This window comes from Gadus macrocephalus, chromosome 1 (assembly GCF_031168955.1).
Source record: "Gadus macrocephalus chromosome 1, ASM3116895v1".
NCBI lineage: Eukaryota > Metazoa > Chordata > Actinopteri > Gadiformes > Gadidae > Gadus > Gadus macrocephalus.
Genome location: NC_082382.1, coordinates 10,360,773 through 10,383,433, shown reverse-complemented (window position 1 = coordinate 10,383,433; position 22,661 = coordinate 10,360,773). Strand labels below are relative to the sequence as shown.

Sequence of the window (22,661 nt, the reverse complement as noted above, 5' to 3'; positions counted from 1 at the left end):
GCAGCGGCGCCAGCCAGCGCTGCACTGACTCCAGCAGCCGTCTCTCTACTGGCACCTTCTGTCTGCAATGCGATACACACTCACACACTCACTCACACGCACTCACACAAACATTTTTGTGTTGTGTTTGTGTTGTGTGTGTGTGTGTGTGTGTGTGTGTGTGTGTGTGTGTGTGTGTGTGTGTGTGTGTGTGTGTGTGTGTGTGTGTGTGTGTGTGTGTGCGCGCGTGTGAGCCAACAGTGGGGAGTGCATATGATGAATAGTATATGTATATTTTATTTTTAATAATGGATATGTAATGCATATGTTTACGTGCATTTTCATAATGAAGCTTGAAAATACCTTATTTGTTGTATATAACTCACTTACAATTCTGACCGGGTTCGGTTGCCATTGCTTACAAGAATAATAGTAATATTGATAATACATTTGATTTTAGCACCTTTCCCAAATCCCAAGGCGCTTCACGGTGTTGAGGAGAAACAGAAACGAGAGCAGAAAGACAGATGATGTACATTACAAATGGAACAGATGGTGTAATGGTTTATAAATGGATCCAGTGCTGGGAAAGGAACTTGATGTATGCAGTAGATAACTCCGATTTGTTGCCCAAAAATACTTTATTTTGTTATAAGAGATCCGGAAACCTGCCGAAGAAATCTGAGCCGTTCGTTCAGGAAACACCAGATCAATGTCTTTCCTTTTCAAATCTCAGTCATGCATTAAGAGTATGCCAAATACTTTTTTTTATGGATCATGTATTGATTGTAGCATTGTGTTATTATATGTTGTAGTTGTAAGTGTCTCGTAAGAGGCGGAGGGATGAACTGTTGGACTGTTGTCGAATTGGACGGATGACTCTTAGTGCTCTGCATGCCCTGAACGCTGTAAACATGAATCGCTGTACAACATGGTGGAGGAAACAACTTTTACTAATATAGTAAAACGACTCACGCACAAACCCTGATCCTTAAGACTTCAAAGGAAGCAAAGGCACGTTGTTTTGTTTTATATTTAAATGTTATATTAGACTGAAATGGTTCACAGCCATTTTTGGGCAACAAATATACTGTTGATCACTCAGTAGTATTCACTATATTTAAGGCAGAGCACAGTAGTATTTTACACATCATTACACTGCCCTCTTGTGGTGCTCAACAGCATTGGGTTTGGCCCATTTTGTACCACCGTAAGACATGAACTCACTGAAAGGAGAACAGGTCTAGCCGGTTATACCATTTTTCTATAAACCAACTTTAAATAGGTCAGCGAAGAACTATAATTGTAATTTATAAATACGCATCCACTCTGGTATGTGTCACATGGTGTTGTGTTTTTCAACACTGAGATCACCACCTCTGACATCACCACCTCTGACATCACCTCCTATCCACAGGAAATCGCCAAGCGGATCCAGGAAGAGGAAGAGCAGAGGGCAAGAGGAAGAGGGCAAGAGGAGCTCAGCGATGGTATGGAGACATACTTTATCTCTCATTGTTCTGCTTGGTTGTTTATGTCTGGGTTCTTCAGTTTAAAGGGTTCGAGAAGGGGAAGCCTGAGAAGGGGCGAGTTAACTACCCCCAACATTGCACTTTTTGAAAGGGCCATGAACTAGCAGATGGCAAGGAGTGCTGTAATCTGTGATGGCAGAAAAATAATACATCCGTCACCTTCTACCTTAAAGATGAAATGCAATCAAGTGGTGATCCTGAATGAATCTCTGATATTTGAGGGTTTTAACCGACTACAGTTTAAAGAGGACATATTATGAAAACAACACTTTTCCTGGGATTTGGGGTGTTGTTTTGGGTCTCTGGTGCTCCCACACGCATACAAACTTTGAAAAAAGTCTGTACATGATTTTTTTTGACTGAGATATGCCTTTCTGTACCCCGCCTACAGTTACCAAACGAGCGAGTCAGTTTCGGCGCCCCCTCCTATGTAGGAAGGGGGCACATTTGAATATTACCTCTCACTTCCCCACCCCCCTCCAATCAGAGCTTAGCTAAGATTTTGTGGACCAGCAGACGAGCGCTGGACGGAGATGTTCGCGCATTTCAGAAGCAGGGATATGGTGCGTACACATCGCTGGAAATGATGGGGGCAACATTTTTGCGACGTCGGAAAGTTCTTGTGAATGACACCTCATGACCCTTATGATTCTATTTCCGTTCGGCAACCGGGGCCAGATTTTGATAACAGAGTTGCCCAGTTGGTGACGTATGGTTTACCAGTGACGCGCATAAACATGGTGGAACATGAATGTTTTACTCAATGTAAAAGAATCAACCATCATATCACATCATTTATTATTGATTGACTTTGTGTCGTCTGTTGGCATTGACTTTGCTCAGTTGTAAACATTGTACTGGTAAACCAGCTCTAGATAAGGGCAAGTGTTGTCTTCCATACAGTGGCAATACTGTATGTGCTTCTCATAAATAAAAGCAAAAGGATAGTTGGTGATTAGGTGAGTAGATTCCCAACACAGTGCACATGAATGGTCGCTGTCGGGAACAGCGACCACTGGCGAGCCGTCTCGTTATCACTCGGAAGATGACCATGCCGAGATTCTGTCCAAAAATAGATATGTAATTTGTCATTCTGACAAATTAGCTGCCGGACTGCCGCTGAAGCTCTGGCGGCAGTCCGGCAGCTCAGCTCCAGGAGCTCCTGATATTATGTATACAATTATATAAATACCTATATATTATATAATATTACTTGATATTATATAGATATAGTGCTCTGGGAGTCTGCAAACGGCAACAATCCCTTCTCCTCCATGCTGTGGTTCAGTCTGACAGCTCATTGGTCAATGGGCAGCAACACATTTGCATTAAAGCTACGGCACCAGAAACAGCGCATTCTGAAGGGACTGAAACAGAGGGGAATTTTTTTTTCCTAAAACCTATTTCATAACAGCTTCAAAAACATGTTTTCTGAAACTCGTATTCTATCTTTACTTGTTTCGGACACCAAAATATGTCCCCTTTAAATATGTCAATGGAAGACATGTGACCACTATTAATTGTTGCTGACATGAGATGAACCTTGGCTCCTATTTGCTCTCTCTGCCTTGCCTCCACCCCTAACCCTTACCCTAAAAACACCACGAGTTCTGCAGTAGTTTCCCAGTGTTATTGCACTTTTAAAGGTTATGGTTATGAACATGCAATAATATCAGTTCAATAGGCTTTCTCTTCTGTTCATATCCAGCCGATGTGTATACTAATACTTCTCACAGTTCAACAGCATGTATTAGGGTTATTAAATTGCTAACAGCGGTAATCTATATTACTGTCACTGAAATGTTCGATTCACTGCACTTGCCACTAACCTCCCCCAACACCTTCCCTTGCCTTTGTCTTTGCATGTTTGGCTTAACTTAAGACGAGGACAGCAGCCCTGCTGGGCCATCATCTCCATGCCAGCACACGCATGGCCGCCTCTCTCCTCTAGAGCCGCAGCGGGCCGCCACCAGGGGGCAGTATTCCTCCTCCGCTCCGTCTCACTCAGACCCCAGGGAAGCTGAGAGTCCCAGGAGGGTTTTCCCTCTAGCAGACACAACTCCATGGTCAAATGAAGGACAGCGGGGGGGCCTTAGGCACTCCAAGAATGAGTGGAGGCAGTGTCTGAGGGACGACTCTGAGGGCTCTGACGTGGTCTTCTACGAGGCGTCAGACGACCCGCCCCGGCGCTCGCACCGGAGGGCCGACTCTGCCCCGTGTCGGCGCCGGGTCTCCGCACGCGCGGCGCCGACGCACAGGAAGTACAGAAGCCTTCAGGACGACCGCAACGTGAGAGAGGAGGAGGAGGAGGGGGAGGAGGAAGAGGAAGAGGAGGACGCCAGGCAGCCGAGGATTCGGGAATGGGAGCGGCATCCCGGAGAGGAGAACGGCGGTCGTCACGGAGACCGGGACGGCGAGGCTGGGCGTAGGTCAACGAGGTGCAGCCGCAGCCAGTCGGTCCGGCTGTCGGACAGACGGCGGGACTCGGACGCACCCAGAACCTGGTCTCCCAGGGAGACGCCCGACCGACACGTGCGCTTTCAGGACGAGCGGCGCCGTGGGCTCCCGAGCGGTCACCATGACAACAGCGACAGCAGGGTGTGGGAGATGCTGGGGCAGGTCCTCAGAGAAAGAGGCGTGGTCGTGCGTCACGGGGTCCACAGGCCCCCGCAGCAACCCCCGGCACCACCCCCACCTCCCGCCACGGGGCCTCAAAGCCGGCACAGCGAGGTGCATCATGGGAGTGAGGCCCCCCACGGGGACCCCCGACCACACCAGAGGGCCTTTGAACGATCCTCCTCCGCCCGGCACAGTTACCATGGCGGCGGCCGGGAGCGGAGGAGGGACTCCTCGAGGAGCGACGGAGACCACAGGGACAACCAAGAGAGGCAAGATGGCCGCCCGGCCCCCGCGCAGGACAGGGACGCGCCAGGGGGCGACAGAGAGCCGAAGCTGGCCAAGAGGGAGGCGGGCGGTGGTAGCAGCAGGTGGTGGAGGGCAGAACCCAGACCCAGCCGGGACGAAGAGGAGGGGCATGATGGGGAGGGCTCCACCCCCGACCACAGGGTTAGGGTTAGCCGCAGCGCTAGCGAGCGCTGGTACCGGCGCAGAGGGGCAGCGGAGCCGCGGTGGGAGGAGGAGAACAGGGAGCAGCTGAACCGGGAAGAGGAGGTGAACAGGGCGGAGGAGGTGAACCGGGAAGAGGTGAGGCGGGAGGACGAAAGGCCCCGTCTGAGAGTTCCTCAGCGGAGCCAGAGCATGACCACCCGTGGGGTGTTATCCAGGCTAGGGTGGAGGCCCACGGCGGCAGGTAACAACGCCCTCACCCCAAGTCCCGTTTTTCCGCCCCGCCGAGGCGTTTGGGGGGTCTCTGAGCCCCACCCCTCCCCTCTCTGGGTCCTCTCGGCCAATCTATCCTCAAATCCTCGGCACACATACGGACGCGTGGACTCTCAGTCTAGCATGTCCCGGGTGGTGGTGATTCCTCTCCTGGGTGATTCCTTCTAATCAAGAACCATGAACCTGCTCTGGTCTTCTCCCTGGGCTCTACCCTGTCTTCATATCTGATAGCATCCGCCTCTATTGAATCCTGTCCTGTCTAGAGGGAATCACCGGCTGTTTTCTCTGCGTCTTCTGTGTGACCCCAATGCTTGGGAGCTACCCACCATCTTTAATCAAACTGATTCATTATACCTGCAGGAATCTCTAGAAATAATCTTTATATTCCACTCTTTGGGTTTGATTTTTGTCTTTGTTTCTTCATTCCTTCCAAGTTTGACAGTTCTTCCCTTAAGCTCTTATTCTTGCCCCTCACACCCAGATATGACCTCTGACCTCTGCCCTGTGACCTGCTCTGGTTCCTCCAGGCTCCATGCTGCCGCCGCCCCAGCCCAGGGAGGGCTGTCTGGACCTGGGGGCGCTGCAGCAGGTGCTGCAGGACCAGGAGCTGGCCCTCCGGCTGCAGCAGGAGGAGGAGCGCCGCGCGAGGACGGGCGTCAGAGAGGTGGGTTAAAGGGTTAAAGGTCCAACTGGGAGGGATTTGGACAGCTCTGGCCGTTATTCTTTTAAGATGCCTCTAGGTAAAGCGGCATTCATTTTAACCGCGTTGTGGATTTATTTTTGACAACCGAGGATTATTGCAGTTTCTGCGGGGCTGCACTGTTTGTATCCCTCTGCCTTGTCCCATTTCTCACATGTTAAGACATGTCCCGCATTTTGGCTCTAGTTTAACTGCCTAGTCCCATTTCTCACATGTTCAGACATGTCCCGCATTTTGGCTCTAGTTTAACTGGCTGTGAAGAAGGCAGGGAGGGCTGCCGTCACAGGCCAGGGTTCGACGTCAATCAAGCTGAGCGCAGCGGATTGTGGATAAACCTGTCACTGTCTTTGCTGACTGCTACACTCCGCCCCCAACGCGGAAACTTCTGTCACTACAAATGCAAGCTAGGCAAGTTTGTTTGATATGACGGAAACTACCACAAAGGCAATGCAGCTACAACAAGTTATATTTATAACTCATTTCTTTCCCCGATGTCACATGTGGGCGACTCTGAAGTGACGCCCACACGTGACAATGTCTTTCTTTAGTTAGAAAGACGTATGACCTCTTAAGGTCTTAGCAGCATTGGTAACGTGTCCAACAACGTCCAACACCAACACACTCTTTGTCCCACATTAGGTTTGTTTGGATCTGTTCCACTTGGACCAGTTGTTCTCAAACTGGTTTCGTCAGGCCCCACCTTGGGTCAAAATAAGTGTAATTTACAGCTGGAGTACATTGCAAAATATTCCGTTGGTAGTAGATATGCTGTTATACATTGTACGATTCTGCTTTCCCCCTCAGAATGATCCCCTCCAACCCATCTCCCTGCATTGACCCTGACCCCACCTGCAGGACACTCCCCCCCCCCCCCCCCCCCCCTTGCAATACCCCCTGCGCCCCCCATTTTGACAAACTCTGCCCTAGATAGAGACAGAGGAACGCTTGAGGGGCGGATTAAACAAAGAAGATGACTTGATTCAAATGAAGCTCTACCAGTTAGTAGAGCTGTCATGCGATTCAAATATTTAATCGTGATTAATCGCATTAATGTCATAGTTAACTCACGATTAATCGCAAATTCTTTTTCTATGCTAAATATCCCTTGATTTTTTTGTCCCATAATTCTTCTCATTTTAATTCTCTTATCAACATGGTGAAGTGCATCGGCTTGCCTTGTGCAAATGATTTTTTATTGATAACAACATTGGCATATACTGATCAAAACAGGATGATACAAAAAAAGAGCCTATAGTGCAATTAAACGACTGCATTGAACCAATGTCATTTGAACATAGCAGTCAGGCTACTGCTTCTTTGTTTTGAGCCAAAGAATTATTATTATTTATTTTTTTTTATAAAATAATTGCGTTAATCGCGCGTTAAATTTTTTGAAGCCGTTAAATTTGGTTTGCGTTAACGCCGTTAATAACTCGTTTAACTGACAGCTCTACCAGTTAGTAACCGTGACCTCTGCCGTGTTGTCCCCAGGCCGCTCGCAACTCCTACCACGAGGGGGACTTCAGGGTGGCCCAGGTGGCGCAGGACGAGGTGGGACTGCCACCTTTGAACCTCCGGCCCCATGTTTCCAGGCTCATCACAACAACCATCATAATCGTATCATGTCAACCTATTGTAACCTTGTGCTTTTCTATGTGCTGTTTGAATGACAGGAAATAGCTCGATTTATACAAAAACAAGAGATAAAGTCGAGGAGGCGGTCTCGCGAGCTGGACGGCCCGGCGTCGTGGCGGGAGCACAGAGAGATGATTAGTCACCCTGAGAGGACGGCTCCCAGGGACCCCCAGGTAATGAACATGAACTAGGTGGAGTGGGGAGATACTTTCCATGGATTTACATCCTGTGTGTGTCTGTACTATGTACGTGTGTGCATGTCTGGTGTGTGGATGTTGATACCAGTATGATGATAACTGCTGCCATGGCTAATCATTACAAAAACTTGGCACCACATAGACTCAGCTCAATGATTTCCTAATAAGAGTGGGTCACTGCAGGGCCAGGGGAAAAGACGAGACTCAGATGACCTGCCCCCCCCCACAGAGGAACACTCCCCAGAGAACCAGCCGCCCAGTCCAATCTCCGACCTGACGTAACTCACTCCCACCTGGAGCACAGCGCTCCCTGTGTCTCTTATCTTAGTCCAACCAGAGAGCGAGCGTGTGAATGACCTTGTGTTGGCTTTGCAGGCAAACCCAGGTGATCAGAAACATCGCTGAGGAGCTGGACCCCACCTTCAGGGCCCCGGGGCCGGGGGACGCCACGCTCAAAACCGGGCCCGCAGGTACTGAATGGGACTCGGTTGGCAATAATGAGGTTGAATCATACACTGTCAAACAAATCGTTAGCCTCATAGGTCTGAATAAGGATGAAGTATTGTATGTTTTGAATGTAAAAATAGCTGATTGGCTTCGGATATAGCCAATAAGGCTAGCCAACTAGCCAACGATATGGACACGTTAATTAGTGTCCGTGGACGGGTTAAGCGAATGTGACTCCATCAACTTACACCCAACCGTTTTGAGGGTGTCTGTTTGCCTTCTAAGGAGTGTCGCGATTGTGTTAGATTTGTGCGAGGATCCATATTTGCCACGTTGGGAGCAGGACTTGACTGGCCGCATGGCACTCGTCTATCGCCGAAACTCGTCGAATATAAAATCCTTCATAGCTTTTTAATATAATATAACTGTCCACCAGGACCTTGTAAAACACAGAATACAAAGATGAACTGGCTCCCGAGATCATAACAATGATGTTCTTGTGTTACGGAGGCACTGAGATCCCTTAAAACGGTGACGGGTCCTTTGAGGTCGACCGACCGCCAACCCGCCAAACAGCCTCCCAGACCGAGGGCGGCTGACTAGTTCTAACCAGCCCCGCCACCCCTCTCCTTCCACAGGCCCGTCCTGTCCGTCCGTCCCCATCCCCCCCTCGGGCCCCAGCAGTGTGCTGGAGGAGCCCACCTTCATCCCGCCCACCAAGCGCCAGCCGGACAAGTCTGGGCGCAAACCCAAAGAGAAGAAGGAGAACTGCAAGCAGCAGTAGGCCCAACTGCGGTCAGCCAGGGCACCGCACCAAGAACACAACCAGAAAGAGGCCTTTTCAGGGACATCAGACACAGAGCTGCATAGCAGCAGCTCAGCTAGACTATGGGGCTTGAAATGGGGGAAGTGTGTCTGGAATAATCCGGAAGCTGGGTTTTATTTTTGTATTTTGTTTTGCCGTCCCGGCTCGCTCGCACAATACAGGCCAGAGCAGCCAAGGGAAACAGAATTGTTCCTAAGTTCCTGTTCTGGGGAACGGACTGTTCTGGCAGCGCTGTAGGCACACGATCCTGCTGTACTCGGAAGGGTAGAGCTACAGCCTCTCTGTTCTTCAGTGTTGGCGAGGGTTTATTTAACTTGTGTATCTATTTTATTTTTTTATGTCTTTTATAATGTTTCTTTATTGCATGGGAGATGTAATGTATGCATCTAAGGTTTGTAGGTACTATTTCTCTATTAGTTGGTATGAGTGATTTACAACTGCTCATAAACTGCAACTAATCTCATGTCTCAAACTCACCTACCGCGGGCCAGCGGTAGGTGAATATGACAACGCAGATTACTAGAAATGGCTGTTTATTGTAATTTATTGTAATCTCTAAATTATATATTCTCAATTTACAGTATATGTCAGTAGCAACAACTATGTTTTAACATTCATCCGCCCATGTAGATACAGAAAGCTTATTTTCGTAAATGTAAGACGATATGTTGATTAAATTGATCACGTCGACTTTATAAATGTTTTTGAGCAAAACAACTGGTGTTTTTTGGGGGAGGTTTTTATGTTGCTGTTCGATTCTAAGCTTTTACGGGACCCAGTTTACTGTAATGTTGGTTGTTATATTCTAAACCGGTGGAAAGCCCCCACAATGTTGCAATTGAATGTCAGAGGTTTCATTTAAGAGTGCACCTACTGGAAAACCAACAGGAAATTCCATAGAGATAAGGAATAAACAATTACTTGATTACCGATGCAGGAATTGGTAACGTGAGAGTGGTGACATCTGTTTGGGAAAGACAGACTATTCTAGCGTTTTAGTATCAATCCAACAATCTTTTTCTACCTCAGACATTAAGGGTTTCAATAACTGTTAAACTGCAGGACTCCACCTTTCTACAATAATAAGAAAACTACTCTAACAACACAGTGAAACCATCATCTGATGAGTCCGATTGTTAATGTATTTGTCACCGACGTTTCAGAGAATGAGTCATAATTCTGCTTCAAGGCAAGTAGTAGGCGGTATTTCTAGTGATATGCTTTACAGAAACCTTTATTCATAAATAGCAAACCATGATGACCTTCACAATACAATGCCCACACTGTGACGAGTCCGCACCTACCAGGAAACCACTGCGTTGTTCATTCAAAACTCCATAAAAATTTGTCAACATTGCATGTTAACTCTCATTTGCTAGAACATTTACAAAATGGAAGTTCAACCATTTTATTTTTATTTTAAGATACATTTAATCACCTTTAACTCAGTTCACTAAGTGCAGTTGTTTTGTAACTGAACGAAATTGTTACCTGGACTTAAAAAAGCAATTCCATCCTATTTACAATACAAAAAACGTATTTACAATTGCTAATAACACAAAAATGTCCAACAGGTATAAATATTCCGTAACATCATCCGTTTCAACTGACTAGCAGATGGAAACACAATGAGCTTCAGTAACCTTATTCCTCATCCAGATTTCACTACTCTGAAGAATAATAATAATAATAATACATTTAATTTAGAGGCGCCTTTCAAGACACCCAAGGTCACCTTACAGAGCATATAGTCATCATTCAAAACTAAGTAAAACAGACTAGGAATAGAAGGAAAACAGAGGTTAAACATGAAGAATAATAATAATTAATAACACTCAAAGACGCCTAAAGTGAAGGGGGGACCTCACTAACCACCACCAATATGTAGCACCAGAATGTAGAATGTAGGCCTACATCGAAAGCATCTAGAATTACAGCGAATCTATGTCCGAAAAACAGTATGATGTAAACCAAGGGATATTTAAAGACCGCTGGGCTATATTACAGACACATTTTATACACTTAGTCCAGCCTCACATGAGAAGCAGAGAACTTGTGAATCTGTGTTCCTCTATAACCCTGTTTAACAAAGGATTGCCACAGCCCGAGTTACACAGTAATGGGCGAGGCTCCTCCAGCAGTGGCTGTGTGAACGGACGGCTCGTCTTCCAGTCCAAGGTGTCAACAGCTGCCCCGGGGGGATCTGCTTGTTGATCCAACAATTCTTTGGCGTCCCAGAGGGGTCCAGGGCCGGGGCAATTCACACAATGAGCTTGTGCGTGGAGTCCTCTGAGTTCTCGGAGGCCAGGGACTCTGAGCTGCTCACCTGCTCGGGCTCGTGGAAGCTGCACTCGACGGCCATGAGAGTCCTTGGCTCATCTGGCAGAGTGGAAAGAGTTTCATTTGAATGTGTTGAATAATATATTTATTATATTATAGATATAAATGTATGTATATGTAAACAAAAAAACTAATATTATTATTCTAATTTTTCCATTAGATATTATTTTTGTTAACAATGAATTTATTTTTATGTATATGACATTTGCTAAGCAGGTTCCGGAGGGGTTTTCATATGCAAAACGTTTCCCGCCATCTGGCACGTGGCACGTGGCTCCAGGAAGCAATGACTCACCGGTCGGCGTCGTGATGAAAGGTGGCTTTTTGGCCATTGTTTGGCCCTTCTTTGCTTTTAATTTGGTCAAGACTTTGAGCATCAGTATGAGGGGAATGAGCAGAACCACACAGCTGACGGCTATGACTAACCACCAGGGCAGCATCGTGTCTTCTTCTGCTTAGGAAGAACAAAATAAAACCAATATTCAAGTAAATGAATTGCATGGCATTTTAATACGACCATGAACATGAGAAACACACGGCAAGAGCTAGTGCACAAAAAATGAGAAAAAAAAACATACCATTACTCTCTTTATGTCTTTGTGTCGTAGTCGTCGTTGCTGCGGTGATCGTTGCGTGAGAAACGCATCTGCTGTCAGTGTACGCATCACCCCTGATCATGGATTCATATGGGTGGGTGCACTTCCTGAAACAGAAACAAAACACTAAGGTGAGAGGAGCCCGGTCAATGGCGAGGGAGGGAAGAAATGAAAGACCCCGGGGGGCTGAATCGTACATGTTTCTCCAGGGGATACACTTCTGGTTGTTCTGGTTGTTAAAGGTCCCAGCTGGACACGGCCTGCAGTAGCCTGCACAGAGGAGACAACCTTTACATCAGTCACTCTTTAAGAGGGACTCATTCACCAAGACAAGACCTCTGTTAACCCATAAAGAAAAACTATGCCTGTTCTTCTTATACACCGATGTATGAGCTTTACTTCAGGAGCAAGTGAATGAATGCATGCAAGAAAGGCGTCTGGTCCTACAGAGACTGAGTATTTCTGTCTGGTTCTGACCTCCTTGGGGTCCACGGCCTCTCCCACACTGCGGGACGCAGATGGAGCAGTGCTTGTCGTTACACAGCAGAGGGTCCGGGCAGCCACACTGTGTGTCCTTGGTTCTGGTGCACGCCTCCACGGTGTGTTGAACACCTTCAGCGTTCAGTGAGGGGGAAGAAGTGAGGGGTTCACAGGTTTGCATACGTGACGTAACACCTATCACTTAAATGTGAAAAGAGATCAGGAAAGTGTAGACTATAGTTTAACAAAGTAATAGAGAAAGCAGAGGTAGGTTGTCTGCAGACCACCTCTGTTTCGCTAATACTTTGTTGAATTTCTAAATAAAATTAAACTTTATTCTGCGGTTTTATGATTTTTTTCATTGTAAGAGTTTAAATGTAGTTTAAGTCCTTCCACAACATGGGCAGACAGGGTGATGGGTTCACAAAGGGATCTAGAGTCTCATACCTCCACACTGTCTACACTTGGTACATGCGTTCTTTGAAGGGTCCAGGGTGAATGTGCCATTCTCACAGGGGACACAGAGGTCGTCCAGCACCGGGCCACAGTAATTGAAGATCCGATAACCTGTTCTCGGGGATGCCAAGGGGAGCAATGGAGAGAAGGAGATGGCGTTGGTGGGGTGGTGTAGGGGATGATAAAGAAATAAGAGACCGAAAAAATAAACAAGCAACTAGTGGATTGATAACAACATGCTTGCCATCAGCGATAACTGAATCAATTTAACAGCAACATCCTCAGTTCCCCTTCCATGTAGTCAGTAGATGCTACACTATCAGATGAAGTCTGCATCCCTGTTAATGCCCTTTTTTAAACAGGGGGAAATGTTTTGGTGGTAGAATGAAAACGCAAAATGATTCTTGATAAAGGGGGGAGCCAATAAATCAGGATTTCACGAATACGAATACGTTCTTGTTATTATGATTAGCTTTAAGATACTGCTTTCTTAAAGCTAGTCCATCACTTTTACTTCATGTGTAGGTCTACGAGTTCAACCTTAAAGATCTATATTTAATTCTTAAAGCTTATTATATGAATCCTAAACTTAACTTACCCTCAATACATTTTTTACAGCACACGTTGTTCGTCCCACTGGGGGTCTCCCAGGTATTGCAGACATTCCTCTCCGCATGAATCCAGCAGCAATGGATCAGCAAGAAGCCGATCACTCCGAACAGCATCCTTTTTCTTCCCTTATGCTTCTTCGGTATTTTTAATCCAGGTAAAAAGATCAGAAGGCAAAGACGCTCCGTTAAAAACAGCAAATTAATAAAAGAATAAATGAACGGCAAAAAAACGACAGACAATTCAGGTTAAACAAAATCCGTAATTGTATTTGGAAGTTTCCAATACCTAAAGCGTCAGCCGTTTCCCTTATCCAACTTCTCTATTTAAAATCAATAGCCTCTTATTACTTAGGTTCAAACTCAACTAAAGAAGCATTTGGTTGATATTTAAAAGTCCCCGGCTTCTGGTTTCAGCGAGGAAAGTTGGTATTTATATCAGCTGCTCTTATGTGAGGGGCGCGTCTTCTAAAGGTCTGTCCGGGGGTGAAGGGGGGGGTGGGGGTTCTACGACTGTTCAGCTTAGAAATAACTGCAGAGAGGCTATTTTCTAGATAGGCTTGGTTCTTCTCCATTGTAGTTCCAGTCTTCACTCTATTGCTACTATTGGTGGGTAATGGTGCAGCATGAAACATTAACCTGTTGAAATGATCAAATAGGCTACCTCAAATGCAAGTGCACGGGGCGATACGTGCATTTGCATAGCGACTCACGATTCTTACCTTCTTTGTGCTTACTTTGACTCGTGTGTAGCCTATTTTGTGAATGGGAAGGTTAAAGGTAGAAGGCTACTGGCCGAAAGATTTTAGAGTTATTATTTGAATTAATACGAAATGGCAAACATACCGCCATTTATGTGAAATGCGCTGTTTCGAGTTGACAGAACCTGCTTCAGGATTGGCCAATGAGTTTTATATAATATACCGCTCCCGACTAATTTCTGACAAATCAGGGACTTCGTTCAGGGATCCATGTTGCCATATCGACTGTCATTTATAAATTACAGGTGCGTGAAATTAATAATTTGGCAATAGTGGATAACGGAGGGAGAAGAGGCCGGGGACCTTTATTTATTATGTTTTTTTTGTTCCAAAATCTTGCTGTCTTTTTAATTTTCTGCTCCCCCCCTAATCTTTACAACTCTCAATCGTACCTATCTCACTTTTCTATTCATGTGAATATCCACCAGGTGACTTTTACTGGGCTCCTCCAAACACAAGGACGCAGGGTGGTGTTGAAGGTTGATGTAGAAGTTTGTAGGTAATGGTGCTGGGGCTCCATGTTGCCATTTATGAGATCTTTCCCTGAGTGTGTGTGGTGATAGCTGGTTTAACCTGTGCACACTGATTTGTCATTGTTCAACTAGTGTGCAGCCTCACCAAGCTCCAGAGTCCAACCAAACTGGGCCAGGGAGCAGCTGTGCGAAGGGGATTACTTTACTTTGTTTGATTTCATTTTCCTCTGAGCATTGTTTGTCTGAGCATTAAATTGTCTGCCTACAAATATTGTATTAAGAATATTACATTGTTATGTTACTTATTTATTGCCCACCAAAGCAATCCTATTATGTGATATTTAAACAAAACAAAAACGTTCATATTACTTAAATTTAATATAACTTATCTTTAATAAAACATTATTATTACATATCAGGTTTTTTTTAATCGATTCAGTACTGGAAAAGGGAATTTATTCATTTGACCAATATTTTACTTCAATACATTTGTTTACAGTCCAGACCGCCATCAGTAAGCAGCACTCTAAGGTCTCTTGTCAAAGAGCACAAATCTCAGAATGTCAAATAAAATGAGCAAATTCCTGTAGAAAGATCAACTTTTAGTCGGACTCATGTTTTTTTGCACGTGACCGAGAATTAGCCAAGCAACCCATGACATTTGATTTAATTTAGCCCAACCCAAAAATGTCATCATTACTCATCATTATTCTACAGACAGAAGCTATTTTGATCCACACTAAAATGCTGCTGGGATATCACAAGCCACACACACACACACACACACACACACACACACACACACACACACACACACACACACACACACACACACACACACACACACACAAAAGCCCGTTCCCTTGGCTGTGGTTTCGCTGGATAGTAGGTAGGGACAGTGGGAATCTCGTTCATCCTGTTTACGTGGTTGTTTATGTGTTTGTGCCAGTCATGAGTCTAGTAAAACCACTTTGTATTTTGGTAAAATTCCCCTTATTCCCCCTGGATCACGATGCTTCTCAGCAGATGGCATGGCTCATTCTAGTCTGGCGGTACAGGCAGGATTTACACGTTGATGTGTAGAGATCTTATTTTCGGAAGACAGTGAAAGTGGAACTGCCTTCTGTTTGGAACAGAAGATGAAACCGCAGCAAGGATGCCAGCCTACTGTACTAACGACAAACTAAATGCTGTGACCGCAGCCCACATCCTCAGCCGTAGCCCAGCGCCTCCTCTTTGTTTTCCTTTTGTTTCTATGGGGGACCCAATCCTGGCATTTCCACATCCTATCATCTGTGGACATCTTCTGGAGCATGTCTGAACCACATCTGCATCCGCTGTGGCGTCCTCTGATCCTGGAGAAGACCATCACGTCCCCCACCTCTCCTATACAGGGTGAGTAGAAGGGAAGAAGAAGTCATGGTCTGTCTTTGTGTTTTCTCTTCCCTGTTAGATTACAAATAAATCCTTTATAGTGCTCCATGAATTCTCAACCTTAAGACTCCACCTGGAAGTATTCCTTGGATAAGCTCCACATAACACACACATAGACATGTTATGTCTACAATTTGGTTATAATTGTATTGATCTACGCACACACACACGCAGACATGACACGTATTCTAATAACATCCACACACACACACGCACGCCTACGTGAAATTTCCCCCCGTTACCACACTCATGCGTCATTCGTCTACTTTAAGCCCCCCCCCCGCCCCCCAGGACCTCCCACGTGGAGCACTGGCGCATTTGAAGAGAAGCTCAGATGTTCACCACAGCTGTGAACGGGTGAAATGTCATCGTCCCCTGACCCGTTCACCGTGACCTTCACAGGGACATTATCAGTGTCAACATCCACTGGATGGTGTGACTCATGTTGAATGAATGACCAGCTGTTAGTCCGGTCACCACATTGTGACGTTGGTGAGTCACCACCGTGATGCAGCTGAGATGCTTCTCGCAACTCTGTCATGTTATTAGCTCCTAATCTGAAGACATCCTGGAACATCCAGCTCAGATTTAGTTTTGCTATCAATAGACGCTGCTTTGAGAACACCACGCTGTTCTGTTCTGAGTTTCACTCTACTACAACAAGTGCAACACGTGCCTTTTGCAAGACCACGTCATTTCCTTAACTGAAATACTTGAGATGGAACTTCTCTGGTGCCTGCAAAACCACGTGTTTATAAGAAACAAAGTTTCACCTCTCAAGAGTTTGAGCCTTTCAAGGCAGTTTCTGATAAACACGTGGTTTAGCAGCCGCTGAGGGGCACATCTGTGATTGGCTTTAAGCCTCTTCTGAGACAAGCCCACTGGAAACTACAGACGTAGGCCTGGAACTTCCACCGGGGGTTACGCGTATAATCTGGGCGGGGACAGAGTTTGAAGCATATAGCTGTATAGTGTAGTTCACTGAACACAAAGGGGTAGGAAAGTTATAGAATAAGAAGGCCCTGGGACAGGGACGCGGGAAGTGGGGGTGCTTAGGGTGCTGCAGCACCCCCCCTGGCGGCCTCTGGCTGTAACTGCAAGTGAGAAGGTTTTATGAACAAATCAATACTAACCCTAACCCTACCTGGTGTTACCCCCTATGTTTTATTCGATACTTTTCAACAGTGTTACCCCTTATGGGTTTTTCATGACCTCAGATAAAAAACGACAGTTTTTTTACGTTTCATTTGATAAAAACGACAGTGTTACCCCTTATGTTTTTATTCATGACGACCAATAAAAAACAACAGTGTTACCCCCTTTATGTTTTTATTCATGACGACCAATAAAAAACAACAGTGTTACCCCTTATGTTTTTATTCATGACGACCAATAAAAAACAACAGTGTTTCCCCTTATGTTTTTTTTCATGACGACCAATAAAAAAAGGAACAGTGTTACCCCTTATGTTTTTTTTCATGACGACCAATAAAAAAAGGAACAGTGTTACCCCTTATGTTTTTTTTCGTGACTACCAAAGAAAAACGACAGTGTCACCCCTCATGTTTCATTTGATAAAAACGACAGTGTTACACTGTCGTTTTTTATTGATCGTCATGAAAAAAAACATAAGGGGTAACACTGTCGTTTTTTATTGGTCGTCATGAAAAAAAACAACAGTGTTACCCCTTGTTTTTTTCTTGATGACTGATAAAAAACGACAGTGTTACCCCTTATATTTTATTTGACAAAGACAACAGTGTTACCCCTTATGTTTTTTTTCATGACGACCAATAAAAAACAACAGTGTTACCCCTTATGTTTTCTTTCATGACGACCAATAAAAAACAACAGTGTTACCCCTTATGTTTCCTTTCATGACGACCAATAAAAAACAACAGTGTTACCCCTTATGGTTTTTTTCATGACGACCAAAGAAAAACGACAGTGTTACCCCTTATGTTTCATTTGATAAAAACGACAGTGTTACCCCTCATGTTTCATTTGATAAAAACGACAGTGTTACCCCTTGTGTTTTTTTTCATGACGACCAAAGAAAAACAACAGTGTCACCCCCTATGTTTTATTTGATAAATATCAACAGTGTTTTCCCCTTATATTTATTTCATGACGGCCGATAAAAAACGACAGAGTTACCCCTCATGTTTTTTCCATGTTGACCAATAAAAAACGACAGTGGCACCCCTGTCGACGTTTTTGCAGGGATCGGAACATGAGCTGTTTAGAGTGTTAACCTCCGAACTTAAAAATGCACCATCAAGACACCGGTTAAAGTCATCACAAAGGTTATACTTGACTTTATAATTCGCATGAAATAGAGAAAATAAACTTCCAACAGTGGTCATCAACCGGACTTGAACCCCGGTCTTGAGGGGGTTAGGCAGAGTGCACCCCACTGCACCACTGAGGCGATGACAATACACAATAATCAATCATCAATAAAGAGGATATACATGACATTAAAATGCATGTGTGTATTTCTATTATTTCCCTTATGGTTTTTTTCGTGACTACCAAAGAAAAACGACAGTGTCACCCCTCATGTTTCATTTGATGTTTTTTATTGGCCGTCATGAAAAAAAACATTAGGGGTAACACTGTCGTTTCTATTGGTCGTCATGAAAAAAAACATAAGGGGTAAGACTGCTGTTTTTTATTGGTTGTCATGAAATAAACATAAGGGGTAACACTGTCGATATTTATCAAATAAAACATAGGGGGTAACACTGTTGTTTTTCTTTGGTCGTCATGAAAAAAACCACAAGCGGTAACACTGTCGTTTTTTATTGGTCGTCATGAAAAAAAATGACAGTGCTGTTACCCCTTGTTTTTTTCATGATGACTGATAAAAAACGACAGTGTTACCCCTTATATTTTATTTGACAAAGACAACAGTGTTACCCCTTATGTTTTCTTTCATGACGACCAATAAAAAACAACAGTGTTACCCCTTATGGTTTTTTTCATGACGAGTCGACCAAAGAAAAACGACAGTGTTACCCCTCATGTTTAATTTGATAAAAACGACAGTGTTACCCCTTGTGTTTTTTTTCATGACGACCAAAGAAAAACAACAGTGTCACCCCCTATGTTTTATTTGATAAATATCGACAGTGTTTTCCCCTTATATTTATTTCATGACGGCCGATAAAAAACGACGGAGTTACCCCTCCTGTTTTTTCCATGTTGACCAATAAAAAACGACAGTGGCACCCCAGTCGACGTTTTTGCAGGAATCGGAACATGAGCTGTTTAGAGTGTTAACCTCCAAACTTAACAATGCACCATCAAGACACCGGTTAAAGACATCACAAAGGTTATACTTGAATTTATAATTCGCATGAAATAGAGATAAGAAACTTCCAACAGAGGTCATCAACCGGACTTGAACCCCGGTCTCCAGGGGGTTAGGCAGAGTGCACCCCACTGCACCACTGAGGCGATGACAATACACAATAATCAATCATCATTAAAGAGGATATACATGACATTAAAATGTATGTGTGTATTTCTATTATTTCCCTTTTTTTTTTTTTCAAGGCGACCAAAAAAAACAACAGTGTTACCCCCTTTATGTTTTTTTTCATGACGACCAATAAAAAACAACAGTGTTACCCCCTTTATGTTTTTTTTCATGACGACCAATAAAAAACGACAGTGTTACCCCTTATGTTTTTTTTCATGACGACCAATAAAAAACAACAGTGTTACCCAGGGACGCGGGAAGTGGGGGTGCTTAGGGTGCTGCAGCGGCCCCTGGCTGTAACTGCAAGTGAGAAAGTTTGCTGAACAAATCAATACTTTTTTTTTGTTGCATAATTTTATCATACAACATGATTTTTCATTAAATTATTGACATCCACCCTTTTTATGATATTTATCATATTATCGGTACTATGCTGATTTTACATAAGCATGTTGGTGTTCAACATCTGTTGTAGTGAACATTCTAAAACTGGTGTAAAATGTTGCTGCCATATTAATAGACACGTTGAATGTTATCGTTTTGATTCTGGAATCCCGCACGTAAACTGGTTGGCAAAAAAAGAGCAAAGACGGGCGGTTCACTTGACGGAGAAATCGTCACCTTCCTCATATCAGACAACTCGTAAGTCTGGATGAAAATTAAGGCTTTCTATTAATGTCACTTTCCTTTGTAAACCTTTAGAAATAACCTCCTGAATCCTTGTTATAACGCTGTGTATAATCCCGGACCGCAACAGCTTGTCGGCATGTTGTTAGTGTGTGAAATTCAGCCCAGTATCAGCCGAGTTGACTCTAATTTCCACATTGTTTATTTGCTAACGTTTGTGAATAACAGTGGCTAGTTGACAGAACTCTTTTTACACACCAGTAGAGTGTTTATCAGAGCGGATCCCTGAATGTGACGTCACCCCTCATCTCGTCTCTGTAAACAACGGATGTTGCGCAGCATTTATTATGACGTCATTATATAGATTCTCTCTCAGCACCCCCCCCCCCTCGGACTGACTTCCCGCGTCCCTGCCCTGGGATAAATGCAATTGTTCGACCGATTTCTATCAAGAAGATAATGAAAAGGAAAAAATAATGCGCAGACAAAATGTTGAACATATATATTTTTTTATTCTTATATATAATAAATTTCTATGTACAATTTATTCTTTTGTAAAGAAACAATATGAAGGAGAAAGCTTCGATTGCAAACAGTGTTTCATACTTAAGGACGGGAGGAAGAGAATGTAAAAGTGCTCAAATAATATCTGGTGTGTTGCCATTTATTTTCCAACCGTGGAACTATATTCCAATAGACACGCAGGTCTTTGCTGTTGTCTTACCAGGTGTCAGACAGCTATGGTTTCCCATTGAAGTCAGTGTTGAAACATGGCTAATGATAATGAGACCCTATGATACCTAATTATACCCATAGTAAGACTGCGACAACACAACTATTCACCACAGCGTCTGGGACGGCTTCCAACATGTTGAGCTTTGTCTTCCCTCATGTCTGGGATTTTATTTTTATTTATTTTTTTCAGCCTTTAGTCTTTCTTTGAAAGTGGCTGTGGTTTCACGACACTGTTTGCAATAGTGTTTTGAGGGGTGTTGAGTTACCGATAAGGGCGGGACATCACATTTGTTCAGAACTGGACTGTCATGAATAGAGTGGCGAAGTCATGCCCCTTCCGGTAGAGCCCATGGACCTATGAGATCAAAAAATATGTATGGGTTTCAAAGGAGATAAAGTAATTACTTTCTGGTCCCAGTCTTTATATGCCCCGGATTACACATATGTTGTTTGTGGATTTAAATGATACTTTTTTTATCAAACTTGGGAAAATGTTTCATTTTCTTTGCATGAAAAATGTAATCATTTATTTATCATTTATCATTTAAATCCACAAACAACATATGTGTAATCCGGGGCATATAATGACTGGGACCAGAAGATAATTACTCTCTCTCCATTGAAACCCATTCATATTTTTCGATCTCATAGGTCCCATGGGCTCTACCGGAAGGGGCGTGACTTCGACACTCTATGTCAGGGCTCCGTAACTGAGAGCGATATTACATTCAACATAGCACAGTTAGGACAGTGTTAATTGGCCACAAGGTTACAAAACGTCTGATTGTCTGTCAGCCAGCCGTGAAAAAGACAAGGTATGACACCGTCGAAGCAACAGGACCACATAAATAACAACAAAAATGGATCCAGTGTATGGATTCTCTCTTTAAAATATTGGCAAGCGGTTAGCCCCTCCCTCCCGCCCCAACCCGCAACTTTTAAAAAGTAATACTTGAAAATAAAATCAACAAAAGTCATCTTTCTTCAAAGCAGTTGAGACGGACATGCAAATGTGCAGCCCACTAAAAACTACATCATGGGGGAGGGGTGTTCCTTCCTTGAAATTTGGGAAACACATTTATGAGTTTGGCAGATTCACACTTCATTTAGAAGACCTTGGCCACGCAGAGAGAAGGACACGCCTCAACACAATACTGGAGCAGAGTTGGTATTGGGTGTGTGTGTTCAACCACCAGAAGTGGCAGATCTCTGGTCAGGGAGGGAGCGACCCTGGTGTGTGTCAGGAATTGAGATAGTTGGACACAAGCAGGTCTCGGTAGACCCAACAGTGATCTGCACTTAATGTCAAATAGCTGTAGCTTCAAAGGATCACCACGTTGAACACCACTCACATACCATCAACTGTACAGGTTGTCACGGCAATACAAAAGATGGGGTTTCTATTTTCTTTTCGTTTTGCATTGATCTCAAAGCCATGTTGGGACATGTGCTCCTTGAGTGTGTGTGTGTGTGTGTGTGTGTGTGTGTGTGTGTGTGTGTGTGTGTGTGTGTGTGTGTGTGTGTGTGTGTGTGTGTGTGTGTGTGTGTGTGTGTGTGTGTGTGTGTGTGTGTGTGTGTGTGAGAGAGAAAAAGAGAGCGAGAGAGAGAGAGGATTCCCTCTCCTTGTGCTTTTTCATTCCGTTGCCTGGACACCGGAGAGACCACGTCGCCATGGCTCCCAGCCTCTCCTCTCTGACTTCAGGGTCAGTGGCCGGTCAGATGGAGAGAGAGAGAGAGAGAGAGAGAGAGAGAGAGAGAGAGAGAGAGAGAGAGAGAGAGAGAGAGAGAGAGAGAGAGAGAGAGAGAGAGAGAGAGAGGTCATTTGTTTATGCTCAAGAGGATTCTATCGGCGCCATCTCCCAAGAGGGTCACATGATGTCAACGAAGAACTCGCAGGGGTTTCCCATGGCGTGCTGGAAGGACTGGCGGCTGGCGGTGAGCTCGGGCGGGACGGCGGCCAGCTCCCTCCCGGGGGGGGCTCCAGGGGGCGTGCTGCTGGTGGCGGGGGT

The 22,661-nt window shown here is 44.6% G+C and overlaps 3 protein-coding genes across 5 annotated transcripts in view; 1 reads left to right on the top strand and 2 right to left on the bottom strand.

The window, feature by feature from the left end:
* Nucleotides 1-1,291: 1,291 nt before the first annotated feature.
* On the top strand, nt 1,292-10,143 carry ccdc187 (coiled-coil domain containing 187). Its single transcript, XM_060061204.1, has 8 exons — nt 1,292-1,469; nt 3,394-4,821; nt 5,378-5,514; nt 7,042-7,101; nt 7,224-7,358; nt 7,566-7,660; nt 7,758-7,852; nt 8,468-10,143. The coding sequence occupies exons 2-8, from the start codon at nt 4,119-4,121 to the stop codon at nt 8,611-8,613; spliced, it is 1,371 nt and encodes a 456-aa protein (XP_059917187.1). The 5' UTR covers nt 1,292-1,469; nt 3,394-4,118; the 3' UTR covers nt 8,614-10,143.
* A 488-nt stretch (nt 10,144-10,631) lies between these two features.
* Nucleotides 10,632-13,521, bottom strand: tnfrsf9a (tumor necrosis factor receptor superfamily, member 9a). 2 transcript variants are annotated; one of them, XM_060061515.1, is made up of 7 exons: nt 13,126-13,521; nt 12,519-12,638; nt 12,069-12,203; nt 11,789-11,861; nt 11,574-11,698; nt 11,291-11,449; nt 10,632-11,034 (listed from the first exon to the last, which is right to left on the bottom strand). In XM_060061515.1, exons 1-7 carry the CDS (start codon nt 13,250-13,252, stop codon nt 10,916-10,918), a joined length of 858 nt encoding a protein of 285 aa, XP_059917498.1. In that variant the 5' UTR covers nt 13,253-13,521; the 3' UTR covers nt 10,632-10,915. The 2 variants fall into 2 exon arrangements, with proteins under 2 accessions (XP_059917498.1, XP_059917556.1); XM_060061573.1 differs by having other exon boundaries at nt 11,291-11,446; nt 13,126-13,520.
* Nucleotides 13,522-20,817: 7,296 nt separating this feature from the next.
* LOC132464538 (segment polarity protein dishevelled homolog DVL-1-like) overlaps nt 20,818-22,661 on the bottom strand; it is a 29,607-nt gene continuing 27,763 nt past the window's right edge. For both annotated transcript variants that reach the window (XM_060061093.1, XM_060061014.1), the window contains one exon: nt 20,818-22,661. This exon is cut by the window's right edge and continues 383 nt beyond it. In XM_060061093.1, coding sequence (XP_059917076.1) covers nt 22,521-22,661 — 141 coding nt within the window. In that variant the 3' untranslated portion in view covers nt 20,818-22,520.

Excerpts from the sequence above, each read along its gene's own strand:
- tnfrsf9a (XM_060061515.1), bottom strand. The coding sequence starts at position 13,252 with ATGCTGTTCGGAGTGATCGGCTTCTTGCTGATCCATTGCTGCTGGATT. Across the intron at positions 12,204-12,518 it reads CAAGTGTAGACAGTGTGGAG|GTGTTCAACACACCGTGGAG; the intron begins GTATGAGACTCT and ends TGAACGCTGAAG. Across the intron at positions 11,035-11,290 it reads TTTCATCACGACGCCGACCG|ATGAGCCAAGGACTCTCATG; the intron begins GTGAGTCATTGC and ends CCACTCTGCCAG.
- ccdc187 (XM_060061204.1), top strand. The coding sequence starts at position 4,119 with ATGCTGGGGCAGGTCCTCAGAGAAAGAGGCGTGGTCGTGCGTCACGGG. Across the intron at positions 5,515-7,041 it reads CGAGGACGGGCGTCAGAGAG|GCCGCTCGCAACTCCTACCA; the intron begins GTGGGTTAAAGG and ends TGTTGTCCCCAG. Across the intron at positions 7,102-7,223 it reads CCCAGGTGGCGCAGGACGAG|GAAATAGCTCGATTTATACA; the intron begins GTGGGACTGCCA and ends TTTGAATGACAG.